The following is a 25968-nucleotide window of genomic DNA, read 5'->3' as shown; positions in this document are numbered from 1 at the left end:
TGTGCAGGAAGTAGATCTCCAAATCTTTTGGACTTCAACTCCCAGCATTCTTGGCCACTGGGCATGCTGCTGGGGGCTGCTGGGAGTTGAAATCCAGAGCATCTGGAGATCTACCTTCTGCCCAACTCTGCCTTAGTTCAGTCCTCCAGATCCGTTGCACTGCAGCTCCCATACTTCTCCCAGCCAGTATGGCTGAGAGGCGAATACAATGGAGTGTGGAAGGCTGACCAGGTGACCTGCGTGCCTAGCTGTTCAGTCTGCTGTTCAAGTGCTAGCTGTGGATGCACCACAGTTCTTGCAGTTCTTTATCTTTAAACCAGAATTGGCCAGGACAGCCCTTCAAACAGAGGACTGTAAAAGAGGACACAGGGCCACCAGTTCCAAGTTTTTGTTTTTGTTTTAATCAAGAAGCATTAAACAGTTCCCTTGATGAATATATTTTTTAGATGTGTTGGGAACCAAGTTTGTGTTATTGTATTTTTTTGACAGCTGTTTCTCCTGCTCCTTCCACTGGCGTTTAGAATTTCACATTCCTTGCTTATAAGCTTTGAAGCCCACCGTTGCGCCTTAAGGGCTAGAACCTTGCTTTGTAAAAGGGAGCGGAGATTCTCCGGATCTTGAACACCACCATGCCGATTTCTGTGCTCACTGCATCTGCCCTGGCAAACCTGGGCAGTCGTCTCTCGGGTGCTAGCTCTGTACGTATACCTGGCAAGGAAGAAAGAAACGTACCACGGCACGGGCTGGAGTGCCCAGTAATGCCCACGTACAAGAGACAAATGAACCACTGGAAGCATTTTTCCATCACATGAGGAGCACAGGTCTGTGGGGCTGAACGGTCCCTTTGCATGGAGCGGTGTGACGGCTGAGAACAGCTGGCCAGGAAAGGGTGTTCGCTGGAAGCTAAGTGGAACCAGATGTTGGGTGGAATCCTTTGGCAACTCCTGCTGCTTGGCTGGGGGCCAGGAATTCGGCATGGGGGGGCTGAAGGGGGAAAGCCAGCGCACACTCCCAAGGAGCGAGTGTGCGTCCGCCACTGCTTGCTCTGAGCCCAGCCGGGATTGGGGGGTGTTTTGAGTGCGCCGCTGGAGACCCAAAGAGGGGGTACCGGTGCGTCCCCGGGGGCTGTCAGTGTGGTGAGTGACGGGTGGTTTTGGATTTGTTTTTGGGAGGTTGGGGTGGTGTTGAAGGAGGAGGCTGGGGCCTGAGCCACGGCGAAACAGGGCCAGAGGAAAATCACCCTGTGTGCTCCACTAAGTTGGTACCACAATCGTGCGTGTGTTTGTGTCGGGGGGATGTTCAGCCCAGCTTCGTCGTGTGTGGAAGATCATGGATGCCCACTGATGTGTCAAGTGAGAGATGCCTTCCTTAGTCTGGTCATGGGACATCTTTGGGGTGACGGGTCTAGGACCTCCCCGTGAAAAGTTTCCCTTTGCGAAACTGAGGAACTTCACAGGTGGGCATCTGGGAGAGTTCTCGCGCTTTCTTCCCAAAGGCTGCGGTTCACTCTGGGCCCGCCTGGCTCCGTCGGGTCGCCCCTGGAGTTTTCAGCCTGGTCTTCGCTAAGCACAAGTCAGTCCTGGGGTTTGTCCGTTCTAGCTTTGGAGGGGAAAGCAGACTTTCTTGGGCTCTGGGGAGAAGCTGCTGGGCTCCAGGAGTCACAAGGTCCAAACTGTCTTGCGACGTTTCCGCTAGGCTGGTGGCATTTGGGGGAAGAGAGGCTTTAGTCTCTAAACCTCCCTTCCCCAACCACGTGCCCTCCAGGTGTTCCAAACTCCAACGCCCAGCATTCCTGACCACCGGCCATGCTGTCTGGGGCTGGTGGGAGTTGAAGTCCGAAACGTCTGGAGGTTGCGAAAGGCTGATTTAGGCCATGCCAAACCATTCTCCCACTCCCTCTCGGCTCTCTCCTTTATTATGGGATGGCTGCCTTTTAATTTGCTTATATATAAATCTGTGTTAGGTGCTAGGCTCCTTCCCCTCCGTATCTTTTTCTCTTTGGAAGTCCGCATTGAAGGGGTATAACAGTCAGAGGTTAATGTGTAGAATAAACGTGTTGAGGCCTAGCGGAAGCGTGCCTGGAGTAGCCACAGCCTTTGACCTGGAGGCTCAGTCCCACAATCCCAAAGGTGGGGTTTAGGAGTGGAGGAGCGGGTTTGGCTGGGTTGCCTCAGCGTTAAAGGACATCGGAAGCCACCTCATACTGAGTCGGACCCTTGGTCCGTCTATCCCGGTGTTGTCGACACTGACTGGCAGCAGTGGCTCTTTGGAGGCGTCAGATGCTGGGGACTGAACCTGGAACCTTTGGCATGCCAAGCACCTTCTCATTGAGCCATGGTCTTTCAGCTAAAAAGAAAGGTTCCAGTCCTCATTGTCCTCAATAAAGGGCTGATTTAAATAGGAACATAGGAAGCTGCCTTATACTGAGTCAGAACATGGGTCTATCTAGCCCAGTGTTGTCGACACTGACTGGCAGCAGCGGCTCTCCAGGGTTTCAATCAGGAGTTTTTCCAGTCCTAACTGGAGATGCTGCTAGGGATTGAACCTGGGACCTCCTGCACGCAAAGCGGGGGCTCCACTACTGAGCTATGGCCCCTCCCAATCTGCACAAGGAAGGGTGATGCGTTCTGCACAAGAGCAGAAGGTGTATGCTCCTGTTCCAGATCTCAGCTCAGACTTTTTATTTTCTTTTCTTTTATAATAAAGTGTTTTAATATTCACGGAAGTAGCAACTTGCAGAAGCGTATCTGCGTCTTATCTGTTGCGGCAAAACCCACTAAGAGTCTAGCTGGCTGGCGGATGCTGGGAGTTGTAGTCCAACACAGAGGGAGTCAGCTTGAGGAAGGCTAGTCTTGTTTTGTGGCACTTTCAAAGACTTACCAATTTATTAGGGCACAGGCTGTCTTAGATCAGAGTCTATCTAATGCAGGAAGGCCCTTTCCTTCTCTAAATTTTTTATGTTTATCTGTATACATACCCAATGACTTGGTTCACACGTAACAACAAACCATGGTTTAACCATGGTTTGTTGAATCGTAGGTTGTTGTTCCGTGCGAACCCAGAACTTGTTTGTTAACCACAAACAATCCATGAAAAGAACCTATGGTTTGCTGTTAGGTTGTGAATTCTGGGCTATTTAAATCATGGGTTGTCATTACATGCAAACCAGATCGCTGTGGCAGAAACTCATTCATCCCCTCATTCACTTCATCTGCCTTTATGAAGATCCTTTCCGGATACCTCAAACTCCCAAGAGCCAAAGTGGTACCCACACAACAATTAGCATCCCCCCCCCGCCCCACTCCCCTGAAACTCTGATTGGTTGGCTGTTGTCCTGTCAACTCCTTCTAGTTGATGACAACTTGAAACCCACTACTTGATGATGGGGTTAAGAAGGATGCTAGGAAAAACTCTGCGGCTGGGTGTGTTTTATATATAGGTATACATTCGTCCAAACAAGGGTTATATTTAGCGCAGGCTGGATACAACTTCTCCTTTGAAGAAAAACATGCACACAGAGAGGGTCTGTTCATCTCCTGAAGGCGGTGGATTCCTGTAATTAAAAGACCAGGACCCCAGGAGTCAAACCTGAATTTATTTTTAACTACTGTTTTGATACTAAATAAATTCCAGTGCTTGGGGGGATAGGGTACCCCACCACACACACGCACACACCACCTCTCTTTAGGGACCTACTACGTGTGATGGTGCAGCTAGGTAGTTTAGATCCTGGGCATAGGCTGCACTTACTTGGGAGTAAGTACTATTGCACTCAGTGGAGCTTCCTTCTGAGTAGACATGTATAGGCGAGAATTGTCGGCGTCTTACTGGGGGTAGGGTTGCAGCCGGCCATGTTGTGTGGCGTCTTGAAGGATACAACTATGCTTTCTCTTCTTTCCCCTGCTGATATTCCATGCTTCTGCAAACGCTTCTAAACTCCTGACACATTAGGGCGAAGAAAACGGCAACGGCACCCACAAAAACCAGCATGTGCCAAACCCGATCCAGAAAAACGAAGAACGATGCTCTTCACATGGCAGTTTTGCAGTTTGAGCTCAAATCACAGCACTGGCAGGACGACGGGCATAAAATGGAATTTGCTTCTGCTGCCCTAATGCTGAACGCATTGACTTGGGAAGAAGCATCATTTTGTCGGAGAAAGGAGTAATATATTGCTAAAGTAAAGAATAATAAAATCAGCAGCCCCTCCCAGGGGAGGCTGGTGGCTCCAATGTCAATGGGGCAGTGAATCCACTTCGGGTTTCAGCCAGAACCAGTCAGAACTCTCTAAAGGAGCTCTGCAAGGTGCAAAGCAATATATGGTAGATCAGAGGTGCAAAGAACCTTGGAGAGCTCCTTCAGAGTTCTGACTGCTTGTGACTGAAACGAGGAGCGGGTTCACCGCCCCACTGTCATCGGAACCACCAGCCTCCACTGGCCACTGCCTCCCTCACCTCCTACTCTCTGGGTGGCCAATTGAGTCGTTCCCCCTATCCCCCGGGCTGCAGGGCCTTGAACTTCAGTCCCAAGTTTCAGACCCAGCTGCACCAGTGGAGACGTGATGTTGTTCCCGTCTTGCCCCGCTGCCTGCCCGATTGTATTAAAAATCATAGCTGGTGGGGAGTGGGGAGCTGGATTGGGAAGGTGACTGTAAGAAGCTCTGTGCTGGATCCAGTCTCCTGTTCCCAAAGTAGTGAAACAGATACTTTCGGGAAACCGAGAAGCCGCACACGAGTGCAGGAGCGCCCTCCTGCTTGTGTTCCCCAGTGTACTGCCTCTGATACTGGAGGTAATACATAGGCATCATGACTAGTAGCCATTGGTAGCCTTCTCCTCCAGGAGTTTGTCTACTCTCCTTTTAAAGCCATCCCACTTGGTAGCTATCACTCATGACTGGCTTTAGGTTTTGGAGCTTCCTGGGGCAAGGAGGCTTCCTCCATGGGCCCTATTCCTCCTCTCTCATATCATGAGTCTTCCTTCTGGCTGCCATTGCCTCCTCCTCTCTCATATCATGGGGCCCACTCGCTTGCTTGGCAGGCGGAGAGCCAGGGAGCAAGGGGTGTGGGGCATCTCCTGCTCCTTCCCCTCACCTCCACTGTTGTCTGGACCAGAGTGAGAGGCAGGTGATCAAGCAGGTTGCAAGGGGGAAGAGGAGGAGCAATTCCAGGGGGCTGTTGTCGGTGGGCCCCTGCTGGGGTGAGGGCCCTTGGCAGCTGCCCGACCAGGCCCACCCTAGGCGCTGGTATCTTGCATCCTTTGGGCCCGATGTGGGCAGCCAACCCCTGCGTGCTGTCACCCTTAGTTTCTAACCGGCCTCCTTTTCCCCAGGCAGAACAATGAAGCCCGTTTCATGCCTCCTTTTGGCGACACTTTTGAGAGCTGCAGTTTCACAAGAACCAGACGAAACCTACACGACAAACGTAAGCCGGAGCACGTGCTGCGGGGTGGGAGGGGGGTCACGCTGCAAAGCACAAACCTCGCTCTCAGCCGAACTGACCTCACAGGGTTGTTGTGAGGATGAAAGGGGGAAGAAAAGCCATGTACTGTACGTCCCCGTGAGTTCCTTGGAGAAAACATGAGACAAAAATGTGACCTGGTCAGGGTTGCAGCCAGCCATGACCTCTTCTGGGATACTCTATTCCAGAGGTGGGCAATTCCAGGCATCCAAGGGCCAATCCCCCCACCACTGGAACCCACCAGGGGTTGCTCCCCCACGGCCAGCACACTGCCAAATTTCCTGCCAAAATTTAGACACCGTGGGAGCAAAAATGCCCTGATTTTCTGCCCATTAAACCAAGGACAAAGTGGTCCGATTTTGCTGCTACCATGCAACCGAATTTTGGCAGCAAACCGACCGTTGTTTTCCTTGCAATAAGGCAAAAACATCGCTGTATATTGGGGGGGGGGGGACAGAAAAAGTCAGGGGGCTGCGTGCAGCCCACCAGGGCCAGATCCAGGGTTGGGAGGGACTTTGGCAAGGCATCCTCAACAGGCCCCCTCCCTCGCTGGGTCTGCCTTCGCACCGCCACGGTCCCCAGCTGCTCTTGCTCCCCCTCCTCTTCCTCATCATGGCTGCCGGTCGCTCGCGTGGCAGGCAGAGAGCCAGGGGGCAAGGGGGCCGTGGCCTCTCCTGCTCCCCCTTCTCACCACCACCGTTGTCTGGGCCAGAGCGGGAGGCAGGCGAACCAGCAGGCTGCAGTGGTGAAGCTGAAGAGCGAGTCCAGGGGGCTCTGGTCAGTGGGCCCCTGCTGGGGCGAGGGCCCTCGGCAGCTGCCTGACCAGGCCAACCTTTGCTTGCCCTGGGCGGTTGTGGGAACTTGCAGAGGCTCAGTCACGTGTACTTCTTAAGTTAGATTTCCCACGTTTAGGGACTCAACCTGTGCGGTCTCCAGGTTTCCCTAATGGGAATCCCTAACGGTCTCCCTAACGGTCTCCCTAATGGGCTCCTCCCTCCGTGAGTCCACCTTCTCACTGCCACGGTCCCCAGCTGCTCTTTTTCCTCCTCCTCTTCCTCATCATGGCTGCCGCTTGTTTGCTGGACAGGCAGAGAGCCAGGGAGCAAGCAGGCCGTGGCACCTCCTGCTGTTCCTTCTCACCACCACCGTCGTCTGGGCCAGAGTGAGAGGCAGGTGAGGAAGAAGGTTGCAAGGGGGAAGAGGAGGAGCAACTCCAGGGGGCTCTTATCAGTGAGCCTCTGCTGGGGTGTGGACCCTCGGCAGGTGCCCTACCATGCCGACCCTTGGCGCCAGATCCTGTGCCGTCTGCGTGTTGCTCAGCTCATGCTGTCTGCCATCCCCCCTCCACCACCACCATGGACTTTCCAGGTCCCCCCAGTTAAGCAGCGCTCCACAGCCACTGAGCTCAATCTTCATTGGGCTGTTTTGGGGTCTCTCACCCACCCTTAGGACTGTTTTTTTGGACACCTGCAAACCTCGGGGCTTCCCTGCGAACCTGCTAAGACTTCCCTCTTGCGCATGGATGGTACCGTTCCGGCCGCATGCGGTTCGGCGCTCAGAGAATGCGTTTGCTCTCTTAGGACAGGATGATGACATGATGGTGGCGATGAATGGAGCCAAAGACGATGGCCCAGCAACGGCAGAGAAGGGGCGGTTCAAAGGCCTTAATGCGAGCCTGAGCTGAGCCCCCGAATCTGTCTCCAGGGCTGGGGCTCAGGGCTGGTATCAGCAAGTGAGAGAGAGGAGAGAGTGTCTCTGAGAAAGCACAGAGTGCTGCTTCCTCAGGACCAACATGGAATCGCAACAAGCATCATATAGGGGAGGGGGGCAACACTTCTAGCCAACAATGTGATGTGGCTGCAAAAAAGCCCCGAATGCTATTTGGGGCTGCATTAATAGAAGCATGGCTTCCAAATCCCGGGAAGTCTCTCCTCAGCACTGGTTATGGCTCATCTTGAGTACTGGGTCCAGTTCTGGGCACCAGACTTTAAGAAGGAGGCAGACAAACTGGAAGGGGTCAGAGGAGGGCAACGGAGATGATCAGGGGACTGGAAACGAAGCCCTATGAGGAGAGACTGAAAGAACGGGGCATGTTTAGCCTTGAGAAGAGGAGACTGAGGGGAGAGAGGATAGCGCTTTTCAAGGACTTGAAAGGTTGTCACAGAGAGGAAGGCCAGGATCTCTTCTTGATCATCCCAGAGTGCAGGACACGGAATAATGGGCTCAAGGTGCAGGAAGGCAGATTCCGGCTGAACATCAGGAAAAACTTCCTGACTATTAGAGCAAGATGACAACGGAACTGATTCCCTAGGGAGGAGGCGGGCTCTCCCACACTGGAGGCATTCAAGACAAGGCTGGACAGCCACCTGTCAGGGATGCTCTGACTTGGATGCCTGCATTGAACAGGGGGTTGGACTCAATGTTTTTATCGGCCCCTTCCAACCCTACAATTCTATGATTCTAGGATAGGGTACTGTACATGCTAGGCCTTCACCCCACAACATGTTTCCAATGCCTTATACTGAGAGGGGTCCCTCTGCACATGCTTAGAGGCACTCTATTTTTTACTCCATGTATTCTGAAGCAGTCTTTCCCCAGCTGGCAGCCTCCAGGGATGCTGGACTACAACTCCCATCATCTCCAGCCAGCATTGTGGGGATTACGGGAGATGTGGTGCAACGCCTCTGGAGGCTGCTTGCTTGGAGGAGGCTGCTTCGGAATACACAAATGAAAACAAAAGGGAGTGCCTCTGAGCATGTGCAGAGGGGACCCCTCCCAATCACAGACCGAGGGAGAGAATTCAGAAGACATAAGGTGGCTGTGTTGTTGTCTTTGTGGGGGTTTGGGGGGAAGCAAGCACCTCTGCACCTTTCCATTTAGAAATAAGCACCAGCTCCCAGCTATTTCCTGAGCTGCAAGGATAACAACATTTCCAGGCCGGAGAATGGAAGAGCTCATTTAAAAGCCTTTCCTATTTTCCCCCTTGTTCTAGGAATGCACGGACGGCTACCACTGGGATCCTGACAGCCAGCACTGCAAAGGTACAGACATGCTAGAAAGCCACTGCATCGAAGGTGGGGTGGGGGACTTGTAGGGTGGGAAGAGAGGGGGTTGTGTATCAAACACCTGTCAGCTGGGCTCTCCACCTTGGCCTTGTTGCTTTGGGAAAACGCAGCATTTCCCCAAAGAGGAAGCCAAATGAGACCTTGGCATCCTGGAATGCTGGGTGGCCGCCGTTTTGTGGGGCAGCCACACAGCTTTAACCACTTCATGCAAGGCAGAAAGGCGACAGGTGAAGCTTGACATGGGGGTGTAGTGGTTGGGTGAGCTTCTTTACCTGTCAAGTTTTTCCCACCACGTTGGTGTTCACCAAAAAGGTAGCAAGGCAGTTCCTGGGCCAAAGATGTGTGGGGCTCCAAAGATGCTGATGTTGGATTCTCGCCCCAGAACTCTGGAAGGGATTGAAGTTATGGAACATTTATTTCAATGATATGCCAGGTTTTGCACAAAACACAGGAGAAAACTGAGCAAGATTACAACACTATACTTTAAGTAGAGTTTTGGGTGCTTCCAGCCCTTTGAACTTTAGCTGCTCCAGTAACGGTATCAATTTGTTCATTCCGTTCCCATTATTGTTGTTGTTGTTGTTGTTGTTGTTGTTATTATTATTATTTTACAGTTCTATACTGCCCAATAACCAAAGCTCTCTGGGCAGTTTACAAAAGATTTAAACCTTAAAAATACAATATAAACCAATATAAACCATTTACATATAAAAACAATTTAAAACCGTCGACAACAAACATCCCGGGACAGGTCCTATGCCATCAAATGCCTCTGATTTATAAAAGAACAATCAAGGGAAATTTAGAACGAGGGCTACAGGACTGGATTGTTCATTTTAATGATAAAGGTTATGGGTGGCTCTTACTAAAAGACAAAAGAGCAACAACCGACCCCACATGATGACAAAGAAGAGGATTTTTTTTGAGCCGTTCAGTAAGTGCGGTTTCAAAATACGAATTCAGACGGGGTGATGTCCGAAGCGGCTGCCGCAGTTGGCCTGGGATGACAACTAGATTTGCATGTATCAGCCGAAAAGAGGACACCGACTTGCTTAAAAGTTTCATGTGCTAATTTCTAAGTATAGATGTGACTTTAAAAACCCTGACTGTCGTTTAAATAGCGATACACAATACATCTCACCATCCTAGCGGGAATGACCTTGACCAGGTGAGCTGTGTCTCACCTCCTCAGTTTGGTGTCTGGGTGCTGCTAACGGTGGATGGGCGACTTTAAGGCCCCCCTGCAGAACTTCCTTCTTTCTGTTTAAATCGGTCTTGGACCGGACGGCTTTTCTAACAGAAGACACCTTCAAATGGAGGACGATGGTGTTTTAAATGCCTGGGCAAATCAAAAGACACTAGGCCCAAACCTAAAAGATAACAACGTTGCAATGACTCCGGATGGAGTGCCCCAGACGAAAAAAGCCCTCTCTCTAGTTGACGTCAGTTTCACAAGGGGACACTTGGAGAAAGGCAGCAGCAGATGGCCTTAGAGCTCAGGCAGGTTGAAACGGGGGGTAGGTGCTCCTTCTGCTACGGATTGGGCCCAAAGGAAGAAGGGATAATGCTAGCAGCCAGTGGCATCCTCCCATGAAGCCGATGGGTGAGAGGTTCGGGGCAGATCAAAGGAAGGACATCTTCACACAGAGTCAAACTAGGGAATTTTCTATCATGAGATGTAGCAATGGCCACCAATTTGGATGGCGTTAAAAGGGGGTTGGACAAATCCCTGGAGGGGAAGGCTATCAATGGCTGCTAGGCCTCATGGCTATGTAGTACCTCGTCTCAGAGGCAGTCTGCCTATGTCACCAGTTGCTGGGGAACATGGGCGGGAGGGTGCTGATGCGCTCAAGTCCTGCTTGTGGGTGTCCCGTGGGCAGCTGGTTGGCCACTGTGTGAACAGAACGCTGGACTGGATGGACCCTTGGTCTGATCCAGCAGGGCCCTTCTGATATTCTTAAGGAAAGTGGGTGGATAGCAATGATGGTGCTGAGGAAGAGGTGGGTCCACTCAGGTAGCCAATGTCCCCCTGCCTCCAAAAAAAAAAAGTGTCCACAAGTCCCCGCAAAAATTGTTCACAAGTCCACAAAATCTGCACAACTTGGAAAAAGCCTGTCGGCTGCGGAATCCACAGATCAGGTTCACAGAAATCTGAACTCAGTTGAATCGATTGCAGATTTCTCTGACTTACCTATTTCTGATTCCCAATTGTCTAACAATAGGAACTAAAGAGCTTTGTTCTTTTTCTTTTTGGTTGCGGAAAAAAGAATTCTGCCTCATGTGATACTCCTGCTCTCAGAATACTAGAACTAGTGGTCACCCCATGAAGCTGATTGGTGGGAGATTCAGGACAGATCAAAGGAAGGACGTCTTCACACGGCGCATAGTCAAACTATGGAATTCGCTACCACAGGATGTAGTGATGGCCACCAAATTGGATGGCTTTAAAAGGGGATTAACAAATTCATGGAGGAGAAGGCTAGCAATGGCTATGAGTCCTGATAGCTTTATGCTACCAGCAGTATCACAGGCAGTCTGCCTATGTACCCCAGTTACTGGGGAACATGGGCGAGAGGGTGCTGATGCGCTCAGGTCCTGCTTCTGGGTGTCCCATGGGCAGCTGGTTGGCCACTGTGTGAACAGAACGCTGGACTGGATGGACCCTTGGTCTGACCCAGCAGGACTCTTCTGATATTCTTAAGAAAAGTGGGTGGATAGCAGTGATGGTGGTGAGGAGGAGGTGGGCCCACTCAGAGAGCCAATGCCCCCCTGCCTCCGAAGGTTGGATCCAAAACGGGCTGAGAAGCATCCAAATAGGGTAGCCAGGTGTCCTCTTTTACGTAGGGTGGTCCTCTATTTGAATGCATCTTCTGTTTGAAGGGTTGTCCTGTCCAAGTCCGGTCTCAGTTTGAAGAACCATCAGAACTGTTGCCCGCCCACAGTTTGCACCTGAACATCTGACTGAGCAGGTGGGCGCACCGGTCGCCTAGTCAGTCTTCCACACTAGGGTGAGATTTGGTGTATTCCTATTTAAATGCCGATAATTATTTCTAGATTTGCCTCTCCACGGATTGATTAGCGTGTGCAAATTTTATGCCAATACACAGCCTCTTTTGTGCTCTTTGGGGGCGATTCGTCAGTGGCCGCCCCATTTATAAGCGGAAAGAGAAGAGAACCTGGGTGCCTGTATACAGCCATATCCCCCCACCACCACACCACCACCTGACTCTCCTTTCTTCCTCTCTCTTCCACCTACCCCCCCCCCCAGATGTGAACGAATGCGAAACCATCCCCCATGCCTGCAAAGGGGAGATGAAATGCATCAACCATTACGGGGGATACCTCTGCCTGCCCCGCTCAGCCTCCGTGATCAACGACGTGAACTCTGAAAGAGCCCCTCCGCCCAGCCCGCCACGGCCCCCCCGCCCCCCCTTTCTTGCATCCCGGCAGAACACCTGCCCCCAGGGCTACGAGCCGGACAGGCATGGATCGTGTTTGGGTGAGTGAGGGCTAGAGGGTGAGGCAGGAGGGGGATTCCAGCCACCAGGATTCCAGGGGTGGTTCCTGCAGTGGGATCTGGGGGGGGGGATCTCCTTAATTCGATGATACTGCAATAGCTCGGCTATATCCGATATGCATACAGAGAGTCAGGAACTGGCTCCTGGTATCTCTCTCAATGTGTGTATGCTTATACACACATCCTGAGAGGATATTTGGTAACACTAAGTTAAAGGGCTTCTCCACACCAGGCTTTTTATCTCACAACTTTCCAGAGCTTCTGCTTCTGGATTCTTTGCGGGATTAAGATCGGCTCCTTACACAGGCTGACCGGGGCTTTTTTCCAGGACTTCCTTTGTCTGCAATCTCTACATGTTTCATTATACAGCCACTAGATGGCACTGTGCGATAGCAGAACTGTGCAATTTCACACGGCCATTGAAGTCGATTAATATTTATCACTGCATTTTCCCCAATCATTTAAAAACTGGGATAAAGGTCAGAAAGCGCGGGAGATGCCCTGGAGGTTGACAACGTCATGCAAAGGACCCGCAAACTTCCACGAGTGACCAATCATGAACATGCAATAAAATTTAGTGTAGAAATGCTCACAGTGCAAAACTCTCTTCTCCAAAGGTAAATGACCTAGCATAGGCAACCCAGAACTATTTTAGGAAGAGGGGGGCAAAACCATGTTCTTCTAAGCGTGTACAGGGCAGCCTTATCATGATGAAGATACAGGCCATCTAAGTGAACCCTACAAGCAAAGTGCTCTAAAAAATTTCCGGGAGATTCCTTGAATATTTCGTGTTCAACTCCAAGAAGTCCAGGCAGAATGGTCTTGTGTTCCTCTCTCCTCCTAGGAGAGCTGTCTGACTGAGAGGGGCTGTAGCTCAGGGGCAGAGCACCTGGTTTGCATGTAGAAGGTTCCCACGTCAATCCCCGGCTTCTCCAGGTAGGACTGGAAAGAACGGCCAAAAATGCACATTTCCCCCATAGGCTTAAGCGTAAAAATTCACATTTCCCCCATAGGTTAAAGCGTAAAAATTCACATTTCCCCCATAGGCTAAAGCGTGAAAATGCGCATTTGGGGGGAATCTCCACATTTGGGGAGAATTTGTACATGTTAGCATGTGCAAATTTGTGCGAATTTGCATTTGTGCAAATGCGACTTTGCACAAATTCGAAAACTAAAAAATCCGATTCCATCGATGGGCAGACGATAGAACGAAGGTGCCTGACAATCTACAAAACACAGCTGGAATGGATTTCACACAATACAAACATCCCTAGAAAGAGCCCCCCCCCCCCCGAAATCCTGGAGAGCCGCTGCTGCCAGTCAGGGCTGACAATACTGGGCTAGATGAAGCCATGGTCTGACCTGGTATATGGCAGCTTCCAATGTTCTGATACGACGAAGTGTTTTTGTTCTGCACAGACACAGACGAATGCGAATATGATTTGCACGACTGTCAGCCAAGCCAGCAATGCATCAACACGCCTGGCGGCTTTCACTGTCAGTGCCCGGATGGCTATCGGAAGATTGGCACAGAATGTGTGGGTGAGTGGGTTGGATGGGGTAGAGTGGGAGGGAAACACACACCCCTTGCTCACTGCAGAAAATCTAGAATTAGAACAGATATCCCCAGCAGACGGCAGCCTTTGCTGGAAGAGGTCCAGCGAGGAATGAGAGACACCCTCCCCCCGGTAATTGGTTGTCACTTGGTTCAGTTGCACGCACGATCAAGACATTTCTCCTAATGTTCAACCTAAATCTACCTTCTCCTAAGGCAGGGGTGTTGAACCTCATGGCTGTGGGCCAAATCCAGCCTGCTGGGATTCCCCAGAAGGTCACACCTCCTCCCCTCTGGCCGCAACCCTTTTCCTCCAGACACTGATTGTTTGGTGGTTGCTCAGCTTTTGAGCAGTTATTTTCCCCGTTCTAAAAGGTAGATATGCCTCTCCTAAGGCTTAGTTACCGACAATGAGAGCTTTTGGCCTTTTGAGCCCCGTACCTGTTGCCTTATAGTACCACATTCCACTCTGTTTATTTTATCGATTTGATTTGTACCTTGCCTTTCTACCAAAAAATGGCACTAGAGGCGACTTAATGCAATTTAATCGAATCCTGGACAGGAAAGGGTCAAGCTGATGGTTTCTCAGTGAGCAGGGAAAGGCCCTTTGCACATGCTCAGAGGGGGGCAGGGAGGCAAGGAATAATATGACACAATCCGGCGACTTCCTCTCCTTTCCCCGTTCCAGACATCGATGAATGTCGCTATCGCTATTGCCAACACCGCTGCGTCAACTCACCCGGCTCTTTTTCCTGCCAGTGCGAACCTGGCTTCCAGCTGGCCAGCAACAACCGCTCATGTGTGGGTAAGGGAGACAGACAGTGTGGTGTAGTGGTTAGAGTGGTGGGCTGGGGCTCGGGTGACCTGGGTTCTAGTCCCCACTCAGCCTGACCTACCTCACAGGGTTGTTGTGAGGCGTAAAAGGAGAGGAGGACTACGTAAACCCCCTCCAGTTCCTTGCAAAAGGAAAAACAGGCAGTGTATAAATGTGATAGCAAATCAAAAAATGAGTCCTTGTCCTGAATGCCCTGGTCTCCACCCTCACGGGGCCTGGATGCCATATACACCCATAGATGGGCTGCTTTCCCCGCTGGAGGGTTGCTGTTCCTTATAATCTCTCCTCCCCTGTGTATTTTGAAGTCGGGTCTTGGGGAGGGACTGTGGTGTTAAGAGCGAGAGGGGAAAATTATTACCCCAATACTAGGGAGGCTCTCCCTCCACACCTCCCACATGCCAGCCACACCCTGCTTAAGCCAGGTCCTTTGCAACCTCCCCCCAGACGTGAATGAGTGCGAGATGGGCGCCCCGTGCGAGCAGCGCTGCTTCAACACGTACGGCACGTTCATTTGCCGCTGCAACCAGGGCTACGAGCTGGACCACGACGGCTTTACCTGCAAAGGTCGGTGAGGGGGTGGGTCTTCCCCCCACTTTGCACCTGCCCTTAGCTTAGCTCCTCCCACTTTCCTTCTGCCCCTCCCCTCCCACCCTCCAAGCTCCTCCCATCCCGTTTGTTTCTGACGTCCTTTTGCTTGTATTGCTACGTCCTCATCTGGACAAAGATGGCATAGCTAGTTATCCATGCCCTGATAATTTCTCATCTGGATTACTTCAATGCAGGACTTCCAATGGCACCCACGAAGCTCTCCCCTCCCTGTCCCCTTCAAAAACTGTTTTAAGAAAAACCTTGGAAAATGTTAGGGCGGTCTTCTTTCTCTCCCTTTCTAGCCTCTAGCCTTGCTCTTTCTCTCCCACCTTCCCCTTTGCTGTGCTATTTCCCCAGCCCTCCCAGCCACTGGCCTGGCTGTTTCTCAACTTCCCATTTGCTGTGCTATTTCCCCCACCCTCCCAGCCTCTAGCCTTGCTCTTTCTCTCCCAACTTCCCCTTTGCTGTGCTATTTCCCCTGTCCTTCCAGCCTCTAGCCTTGCTCTTTCTCTCCCACCTTCCCCTTTGCTGTGCTATTTCCCCAGCCCTCCCAGCCACTGGCCTGGCTGTTTCTCAACTTCCCATTTGCTGTGCTATTTCCCCCGCCCTCCCAGCCTCTAGCCTTGCTCTTTCTCTCCCAACTTCCCCTTTGCTGTGCTATTTCCTCTGTCCTTCCAGCCTCTAGCCTTGCTCTTTCTCTCCCACCTTCCCCTTTGCTGTGCTATTTCCCCCGCCCTCCCAGCTTCTAGCCTTGCTCTTTCTCTCCCAACTTCCCCTTTGCTGTGCTATTTCCCCTGTCCTTCCAGCCTCTAGCCTTGCTCTTTCTCTCCCACCTCCCCCTTTGCTGTGCTATTTCCCCCGCCCTCCCAGCTTCTAGCCTTGCTCTTTCTCTCCCAACTTCCCCTTTGCTGTGCTATTTCCCCTGTCCTTCCAGCCTCTAGCCTTGCTCTTTCTCTCCCACCTTCCCCTTTGCTGTGCTATTTCTCCCGCCCTCCCAGCTTCTAGCCTTGCTCTTTCTCTCCCAACTTCCCCTTTGCTGTGCTATTTCCCCTGTCCTTCCAGCCTCTAGCCTTGCTCTTTCTCTCCCACCTTCCCCTTTGCTGTGCTATTTCCCCCGCCCTCCCAGCCTCTAGCCTTGCTCTTTCTCTCCCAACTTCCCCTTTGCTGTGCTATATCCCCTGTCCTTCCAGCCTCTAGCCTTGCTCTTTCTCTCCCACCTACCTGTCTTCCGATTTAAATCAGACCTTTATTCAGACCCATGAGGACTAGAATCTTACTTGCTTTTAGAGGACTGTGCTGTCACTGAGTGGTAGGGCACATCTTTTGCATGCAGGAGATCTCTTATTGAAACCCTGCATCTCCAGGTAGGACTAGAAAACACCCCTGCCTGGAAAACTGGAGAGCCACTGATGGCTGTTTTTTCTCCAAAATAAAAGTAGCTGGGTAAAGCATGCTTTTTTTAAAAAAAGTGAGAATAACGTACCATCAGCTGTACTGCGGGGGATGAGAGTGGAAAGTGGAGCCATTCCACCAGCTATGCCAAAAGACTTTTTAAAAAAAATCCTCTTCCCTCCCCATTCCTTTTCCCCTTGTGTTTCATGTCTTTTTGGTTTGTAAGCCCGTGGGGTAGGGACTGTCTTGTTTTACTGATTATATTGAAGTCGCTCTGGGAGGCTTTTTGGCTAAGGAGTGGGATAAAAAAAACTGTAAATAAAAATAATAAATCATGTGTAGTTTGGCCCGAAATGGAATCTTCTTCCTCTTTCCCAGATGTGGATGAGTGTAGCTACTCCACCTATTTGTGCCAGTTCCAGTGTGTGAATGAGCCGGGACACTTTTCTTGCGCCTGCCCCCAAGGATACCAGCAACTCAGCACCCGCCTCTGCCAAGGTAACTGTACAGCACATGATGTTGTCTTAGGCTGTGTCATGGATTTCCCGCTCTGGCTCAAAGGACTCTGAGGTGGAGGAGGCATTGTCCAGTGAAGCATCATCTGTCACCCCAGGACCTTCAAGGCCAGAGGACATGGACTGAGAGGACACCCCCAGCCCCTGATGCAGTCCTCACCATCCCCATGCCAGAGGAGCTAGCATCGGGCAATGTCCCTTTAAGAGCCTGACAGCTCTGCAGAGGGATGGGGTTAACAGCAGGCCCAGATCAGCCAGCCTTCATAAAACCTCAGAGGGCCTCTACATGTTTCTGAGACAACAGGTCTTCCCTAGTGAGCTCCAGCCAGCATAGCACTGTCCAGGGTCCTGAAAGGTCTGCCCTTGCCTTCTTGGACCTGACTGTACCTTGCCACTTGTAGAAAGTGCAACTGCTTCAGATGGGTTCCCCTGGGAACCTTGATTTGAGTTAGACAGGACAGGACATTTGGGCAACGCAGCTAACAGGGTGCTTTACAGGGGACTGACCCCAAATCAGACCATTTAATATGATCGAATATACTAAATTGGAACTATGTACATCGGTTCTGAAATGAACTATTTTAGCAATAAAGTCAAAGTAAAATGTTATTTTTACTACAAGAATACTTGTAAAGCAGTCAGATTAAATATTTTAAGATACAGGAAGGTGATTTCTACCCAATGGTCCTAGTTTCAGCCATGTACCATATGATGTTATCCCCTTTTTGGAGGGCACAGAAAGGGGGTATGCCCCAACAAAATCAGCCAGACTGGACAGCTCAGAATGACATACGTTGTTCCCCAAGAGATGCTGGGAACAGATGTACATGCTTTGTCCATGTACATGATGATGTAATTCTTGGCCTCGAAAAGGGGTTTGGGGGGCTGCCACACCCTCAGCTCCCCAGCCATTGCACATAAAAGACTGAGAGTTTGGGGGATGCCACAACTTTAGTAAGACACCCAGGTAGTCAAATCTTTTGTACTTTATGACCAGTGGAGACTGGTGGCTTTGATGTCAGCAGGGTGGTGAATCCGCTCCGGGTTTCAGTCAGAGCTATCCAGTCTTAGACAGCTCCTTTAGAGTTCTGACTGAAACCCGGAGCGGAGCCACTGCCCCACTGACATTGGAGCCACCGGCCTCCACTGTTTATGACGTATATTTTTGGACACAGGCTCCTGGACTCGAATTTGCAAACGTTTCTCAGGGGGCGGGGAAGTGCTCCTGATCGCGTTCCCGTTCAGGATTGCGAACGAGATATTTTCACGGGATTTGTGAACAGACATGAAATTCTCGTACATTGTGGCAACCTTTACTGACCACAGCCTGGTGCTTGGGGGACCAGAGAGGAGGGGGGAATTAAAGGCCACACAGGGGGGTGAGAAGTAAGCTTCCACTGTAGCAGGCAGGTTTTTTGCTTGGATGACCCCGCAGAAACTTGGGAGTTGGGTTTGCCTTCCTGATTTGTCCCTCTATGTACTTTGGTATCGATAATGGTACCAATAATGGTACTGTTAATGGGAGGTGGGTTTGCCCTCCTGATTTGTCCCTCTGCATACTTTGGTACCGATAATGGTACCAATAATGGGAGGTAGGTTTGCCTTCCTGATTTGTCCCTCTGCATACTTTGGTACCGATGATGGTACTGATAATGGTACCGATAATGGGAGGGGGGTTTGCCCTCCTGATTTGTCCCTCTGCGTACTTTGGTACCGATGATGGTACTGATAATGGTACCGATAATGGGAGGGGGGTTTGCCCTCCTGATTTGTCCCTCTGCATACTTTGGTACTGATGATGGTACTGATAATGGTACTGATAATGGTACCGATAATGGGAGGGGGGTTTGCCCTCCTGATTTGTCCCTCTGCGTACTTTGGTACCGATAATGGTACCGATAATGGGAGGGGGGCTTGCCCTCCTGATTTGTCCCTCTGCGTACTTTGGTACCGATAATGGTACCGATAATGGGAGGGGGGTTTGCCCTCCTGATTTGTCCCTCTGCGTACTTTGGTACCGATAATGGTACCGATAATGGGAGGGGGGTTTGCCCTCCTGATTTGTCCCTCTGCGTACTTTGGTACCGATAATGGTACCGATAATGGGAGGGGGGTTTGCCCTCCTGATTTGTCCCTCTGCGTACTTTGGTACCGATAATGGTACCGATAATGGGAGGGGGGTTTGCCCTCCTGATTTGTCCCTCTGTGTACTTTGGTACCGATAATGGTACCGATAATGGGAGGGGGGTTTGCCCTCCTGATTTGTCCCTCTGCGTACTTTGGTACCGATAATGGTACCGATAATGGTAGGTAGGTTTGCCTTCCTGATTTATTCTTCTGTGTACTTTGGTAATGATAATGCTCCTTTTTCTCTCTCCCATCACCCTCCTCGCCCCCAATCCTAGACATTAATGAATGTGAAACGGGAGCCCACCAATGCACCGAATCCCAGAATTGTGTCAACTTCCACGGCGGGTACCGCTGCGTTGAGAAGAACCACTGCCAGGAACCCTACGTGCAAGTCTCAGAAAAGTAAGCACTGGTGGCTGGGGCGGGGAGCGAACAGGGAGAGGAGGAGCTGTGGTTATTCTCTCGAGCGGAACAATGCATCACTGAGTTGTGGGATTCCTACCACCCCAAGATCTAGCAATGAACAGTAGAATCAGAGTCAGAACAATGAAGAGTAGCTTAGATGACTTAAGGCAGGAAGGGGGGAGGGGGGGAATGGGAGTATTACACGAAACAATGGAGGATAGTTTTCTTTTTAATGGCTACTAGTCCAAATAAGTAAATGAAGCCTCCATATTCGACGGCAGTCTATCTTTGAGCACCAGACGCGTGGGACAGATAGCAAGGGTGGGCCGTTAAATTCATGCCCTGCATGTTGGATCAAGGTTGGTGCTAGCATTTGGCTTCCTGGGGTAGGCCTCAGGTCGTGAGGAGCCCCCCGCCCCGCCCTTGGTCCCTCCCTTTGGAAAAGTTTTTTTCCAGACCACTGCTGGGCATCCGAGTCAAGCTACCATTTATATTTCCCCCAGCGTCGTTCTCTCCTCCTGAAACAAGGTAGCGTTGCTCCAAAGGATTGTGGGCAATTAAAGTGGCAGCTGGACTTAGCCACCCAGCCCTGCTTAGAGCGCTCCTTAGTGTGTCCTGCTTTACAGAGGGCGGTCCTCTACTTGAAGGGGTCTTCTATTGGGTGGCCTGCCCAGTCCAAGTCTGGTTTAAAGATAAAGACCCCTAAGAAGGAACCATCAAGGTGGTCAACAGCAGTTAGTACCTGGATAGCAGATGGAGCAGACATACAGGTGCAGTGGAGGCCGGGGGTGCCGATGTCCGTAGGGCAGAGAATCCGCTCCGGGTTTCAGTCCGAACCAATCAGAACTCTAAAGGAGCTCTCCAAGGTGCTATTCAAGCTCCTTTAGAGTACAGTAGGTGGTCACCTGGCGGCAACCTTCCCCACTGTGGCGAGAAGTATTGCGTTTCTATTTCCATTAGAGTTAATTTTTTCAAAGTTGGTATTTATACACATTTATATGCATATGCAAATGTTATGCAAATTGGTGTTCTTTGCGGGGGGTGACACATTTCCTCCTTTGGGGCAATGCGTAATCGGCCACCCTACGGCCACCTCTGCCAGCAGCTCCCTGCAGCAGTTCCTTCTCTGGCCGATGCAGGGGCCAGGTTGGCTTCCCCCCTTGCTGTGGTGGCCTTCCTGGGAGGCAGGGGCTGCAGTCTCCCCGGGCTCTTTGTCTTCTGGCTGATTAAGGAGACCAGGGTCTGCAGTCCCAGGCAACAGTCCGTTGGAGCTTGTGTGTTCCTTCCAGCAGGGAGGGTGAAACGAACTCTCTGCAGCTTCTCTCTCTGACAGTATGTGCGACAGCCACAGGCTCTGTTACTAAAACATTCGCCCTCGTGGTAGCTGCCAAAATACCGCACCCCCAACCCACTTTATTCTCACTGTAGCCGCTGCCTCTGCCCGGCCACGAACCCACTCTGCCAAGACAAGCCGTCGTCCATCGTCCACCGATACATGAGCATCACGGCTGACCGGACGGTGCCCTCGGACATCTTCCAGATCCAGGCCACCAGCGTCTACCCAGGGGCCTATAACACCTTCCAGATCCGCTCGGGCAACGACCAAGGAGAGTTCTACATCCGGGTGAGCCTGTCTCTTGGCAACAGCCAATCAGAGAGGCCGCTGCCTGAGTCTGCCATCTTTCCGGGCAGGGGAAGGCTAGCTAACGGTTTACAAACTGCACAAGCTTAGGTGTCTTTTATTCTAGGCCTTAATCAAAGGAGTGTTTATTTATTTGAAATATTTTTATCCTGCTCTTCAGCCAAAAAAAAAAAAGGCTCCCAGACCTGCTTATAATCAGTCAGTAAAACAGACTGTCCCTGCCCGCAGGCGTACAATCTAAACAGACACAACACACAAGAAAAAAGAGAGGGGGAGGGAAGAAGAAGAAAAAAATAGACAGGCAGCAGGGCTGGTAGAACGGGTCAGTCCAGCTGGCGTTCCCTTTGCCTGCTCCTGTCTCCCTCGCTCTTTTTTTGTTCCCGCAGGGCAGCTGACGTCACGGTGTTCACAGACCCGTGGTACGATGAATGCAAAAACACAGCTCATGGAGTGGGAAAGGGATGGCTTTATGTCTGTGTTTTGGTCAACTTGGTGACTTAAAGTGGGTTGGAACGATGCTTGCCTCTGCACCTTTCTCCCTATCTTAACCACATGCCAGCCGGCCCGCCCAAAACAGGTGTTTTTGGTGGGTTAGGAGAGCGCACCTTCACTGGGGAAGAAGGTTCCCGGGGAGGTGTGTTGCCAAGAGGCAACGGTCCTTTTTAGGATTTAGAATATGCTGAGTAGGTGGAGGCTAAAGGTTTCATTAAGCAGAAACACACTAACAGCGCGGAAAAGAGAAAAACACTACAGGGCAAGGATGTAAGGCTTCCGTCTCTAAAATTGCTAGAATCCCATCAAAATGGCAATGAACGGACTCCGATAATGGCCTGTTACGCAGCACCTTTCTGGATTGGCCTGAGTGGAGATCCCACCCTGGGAGTGTCTCAGAGTGTATACTCTTATGCTCATATTAATCCCACCTCTATGCTGGCCATATGCCAGTGACTTTGGCGGTGTTTGCACACTCTTGCAAAGTGAAAGGCCAGAGTTCTAGCAAGGGGCACGCAGGCAGCATAGACAGCTGCATGATGGTTCTGGACACTCCCACCCATATTCTGTGGTGGGACTTGGACTCTCGCCAAGGACTATCTAAAGGAAAATAATAGCCTCTCCAGTCGTACCATTTCTGAGAAATAGCTGACCCTGAATCATCATAAGAAAGCAAGAAGCTGGTTACTTAAATAAACGACCAACATCTAGGGCCTTCATCTGAGTACCGCTTCCAAGGGAGGCTCGGAAGGCAGCAACAAGGGAGAGGGCCTTTTCAGTGGTGGCCCTCTGATTCTGGAATGACCTCCCCACTGAAGCCCGCTTGGTGCCAGCATGGCCATCTTTTCGGTGCCAGGTCCTCTACTCCCAGGCATTTCATGGCATAGGATGGGGCTCTTATGTCAGCTGTCTGAACAGCTCCAGTATTCTGCTGAAAATGCTTTTAGCTGTTTACACAGTTTTAAATTTGGTATATTTTGATTTGTTATGCTGTTATGACCTGTGAGTTGTTGTGAACCACCCAGACAGCTTTGGCAATTGGGCAGCATAGAAATGAAATTATATTATTAATTATTATTATTATTATTATTATTATAATAATAATAAACACGCCCAACAGAAAACCTAGGCACAAAACAGAGCAATCCCCCTGTAGCCTGCTGAACAGTGACACAGCAGGGGGGTGTAAATTGGGGGCTGTGGCAAAGGCCTCCGATGGCCATATGTAGCCTGCAAGTTGCCCAGTGCAAGACCTACAGCATCTTCCTCTAATCTGGTGCCCTCCAAATGTGTTGGACTCCAGTTCCCAGCAGGGAGGTGTCATCCAACACATCTGGATGGTGCCAGTTGGAGAAGGCTTTCGCTAGCGCACAACGTCCAGCTGTTTTGCCCAAAGTGAGATGGATTGGGGGGGGGGATATTCAGGGCACAATGAACACACTAATGGGTAAAGGAAAGAGATTGATTAGCAAGAATAAAACGAAACGATACAGAATTGCCGCAAACAGGAATGATAAATCAAGGGCAATGAGAACCCACACATCTTATTGAGATCAGATCAGCGGCGAACGTGACCCCAATACGTTACATAGTACCCATCTGACTTGGCCTGCGCTGAGTTTCTTCCCTGGGGAGGGTCCTGGGGAATCATACACTATACCATTGGTCTCTCCCATTCTGGATCTCTCCCATTCTAGTCTAATGACTTCAAGAGTGTTTCAGACTGGAAGAAAACCAGCCTTAACAACTAGAGGCCAGCCCAGCACAGATAAGAACATAAGCAGAGCCCTGCTGGATCAAACCGAGGGTCTATCTTGTCCGGCATTCTGTTCACACAGCGGCCAACCAGCTGCCCGCAGGAAACCCACAAGCAGGACAGGAGTGCAACAGCGCCCTCCTGCCCCTGTTCCCCAGCAACTGGTGCACATAGGCAGGCTGCCTCTGGTACAGGGGGTGGCATAGAGCCATCGGGACTAGTAGCCATTGATAGCCTTCTCCTCCAGGAAATAACTTTCATCTCCGCTACCCTGGGTGACAACAAGAAACTTTAACCTTGAGATTTTGCCAAAGGCTTCTCTACAAGGCTTTTGCTGCACAGCATCAACAGAATTAGTCCTGGGAACTAATAAAAAGGCATCGCTAGCCAGCTCAATAAACAGGCCCAAACGGCACTCTAGACACAGGCGGGGGAATTCTGTGCACCACTAACTCCTCGACATAACAAGGGTCTTCCATGTTTCCACTACGCCAGCAAAAAATTCTCATGTGCTCCCTCCCCGGGGTCACCCGCTGCCTCTTCTTCTCCCTCGCAGCAAATCAACAACATCAGCGCGATGTTGGTCCTGGCCCGGCCGGTGACAGGCCCCCGTGAGTTTGTCCTGGATTTAGAGATGGTCACCATGAACATCCTGATGAGCTCCCGCTCCAGCTCTGTCCTGCGTCTCACCGTCTTCGTGGGCGCCCATTCCTTCTAGTCATGCCACGGCTCGCCCTTACCTGGCCGAGGAGGGGACGGGTAAGTCTGGCTGTTGAAGTGAAGGGCTGGCAGCCTCCGCCCCACTCTAGAAAAAGGGAAGGGTGTCATGTCTCTCTCCAGGTGGGGAAGAGCCATCGTTCAAGTGGAAGAGGGTCAATCCTCCCAGGTTCGGTCCCTGGCATCTCTAGGCAGGGCTGGGAAAGAACTGAAGAGTCGCTTAGTCTGTTAAGACGATACTGAGTTTAGATGAACCAATGGTCTGAATTGGGATCAGGCAGATTCCTACGTTCCCGTTTCCATTAGGGATGTCCGTCGTTGGGAAATCCGGTTCTTTTTTGGCTCGGTGGAGTTCCGCGGAGCGGATGACTCTCGTCGCGACTTTGAACCGAGCTGCGGGCTGCTCCCCAGACTTCAGGAACTGTTTTGCGCCTTTTGGGGTGGAAGGTTCTATGATTTGTGCAAATTTCTGAGCAACGTGCACAAATTACTGCCGAATTTGTGCGCAGTGCACAACTCTGGCTGCAATTTGCACAACTTGCGCAAGTTGGGCCACAATTTGCGCAAGTTGCTCAGAGAAGTGCTCAGATTGCAAACCTCCTGAAAAAATCCACAAAATTCCTAGAAAATCCACAAACTGGCCCAACTCGCTGCAGATTGAGTCAGGTGCTGCAGCAGGAACCAAAACAAAATCCGGGGGACTGAGCCTAGGAAAACTCGTTGAATGGATTTCTCCAACACCCCTAGTTTCCATCAGCCCTTTATTCAGAACCATGAGGGCTTGAATCTTGCTTTCGTTTAAGGGGAAGTGCCAAGGCTCAGTGGTGGCGCACCTGCTTTGCTTGCAAAAGGTCCCAGGTTCAATCCCTAGCATCTCCCAGTACAGCTGGGGAAAAGCCCCCATCTGAACCCCTGCAATTTAGACAATGCTGAGCTTAGAAGGACCAGTTGGTCTGACACAAAGTGGCGTCAGCAGTGGACACCAGTGGTTTGACTTCCTGTAAAAGGCACAGGAACATAGGAAGCTGCCTTATACCGAGTCAGCATCCTGTGTGCCTTTCCTGGGCCTTTTATTTGCTTAAGCCAAAGTTCATCACCACTGTCCAGTCCTAAACGTTGCAGGCAATATTTATTCTTTTCCCCTCCGATCCAAGGGGTTACATGTTCTGAGCTTGCCCCCTTGCAAAGGGAGAGAAGTCACACCAAATGGCAATGTTGGAAGAGGCCTAAAAAACAGGTATGTCCCGGACCGCACTCTCTGACCGGAACACGCAGGAGACCCTAGTCTCAGATTTGTTGGAGCTTGACTCGGGTTACTCTGTGGCAAGGCAAAGGCCCTCTGCACATGCTCAGATGCCCCCATATAGTTATTTTTATCCCCCTGCATTCCAAGGCATCAAAAGATATTCTTGGGGCTGAGCCTCAGATTTCAGTAAAATAAACCTTAAACTCTACGCACGTTTAGGCGGAAGTAAGACCTGCAGCTCCCGGCATCCCCCAGCCAGCAATCCCCAGCGGAGGGGACGAACGGTGCAGTACAGCTTAACCGTGCAGATGAGCGGGGCTAGGAGTGAAGTCGGCCTCGCTGATCAGGGTCCTGATCTCGAATCGAGGGGGGGTAGGGTTGTATTGTGTGCAGTGCTGGGGGGGGGGGGGCTTGGGCAAGACCTCCGCAACGGGCCCCCTCCCTCAGTGAGTCCACCTTCTCAGCGCCATGGTCCCCAGCTGCTCTGCTCCTCCTCCTCTTCCTCATCATGGCTGCCGCTCGCTTGCTTGGCAGGCGGAGAGCCAAGGAGCAAGGAGGCCGTGGCATCTCCTGCTCCCCCTTCTCAGCACCACCGTTGTCTGGGCCAGAGCGAGAGGCAGGGGAAGAAGCGGGTTGCCAGGGGGAAGAGGAGAAGCA

The 25968-nt window shown here is 51.2% G+C and overlaps 1 protein-coding gene across 1 annotated transcript in view; it reads left to right on the top strand.

The window, feature by feature from the left end:
* The first annotated feature begins 972 nt into the window (after nucleotides 1-972).
* EFEMP2 (EGF-like fibulin extracellular matrix protein 2) overlaps nucleotides 973-25968 on the top strand; it is a 26829-nt gene continuing 1833 nt past the window's right edge. The window contains exons 1-11 of the mRNA XM_084824362.1: nucleotides 973-1136; nucleotides 5329-5420; nucleotides 8449-8497; nucleotides 11790-12020; nucleotides 13458-13580; nucleotides 14282-14398; nucleotides 14873-14992; nucleotides 16787-16906; nucleotides 19329-19455; nucleotides 20887-21082; nucleotides 23905-24107. Of these exons, the coding sequence (XP_084680488.1) occupies nucleotides 5337-5420; nucleotides 8449-8497; nucleotides 11790-12020; nucleotides 13458-13580; nucleotides 14282-14398; nucleotides 14873-14992; nucleotides 16787-16906; nucleotides 19329-19455; nucleotides 20887-21082; nucleotides 23905-24066 (1329 nt within the window). The 5' untranslated portion in view covers nucleotides 973-1136; nucleotides 5329-5336 and the 3' untranslated portion in view covers nucleotides 24067-24107. The remainder of the gene's footprint in view (nucleotides 1137-5328; nucleotides 5421-8448; nucleotides 8498-11789; nucleotides 12021-13457; nucleotides 13581-14281; nucleotides 14399-14872; nucleotides 14993-16786; nucleotides 16907-19328; nucleotides 19456-20886; nucleotides 21083-23904; nucleotides 24108-25968) is intronic.

The sequence above is a fragment of the Heloderma suspectum genome, chromosome 17, assembly GCF_057233095.1.
Source record: "Heloderma suspectum isolate Gila_16-S chromosome 17, 16-S_ref, whole genome shotgun sequence".
NCBI classification, from domain to species: domain Eukaryota; kingdom Metazoa; phylum Chordata; class Lepidosauria; order Squamata; family Helodermatidae; genus Heloderma; species Heloderma suspectum.
This window is presented reverse-complemented; position numbering and strand designations above follow the sequence as displayed.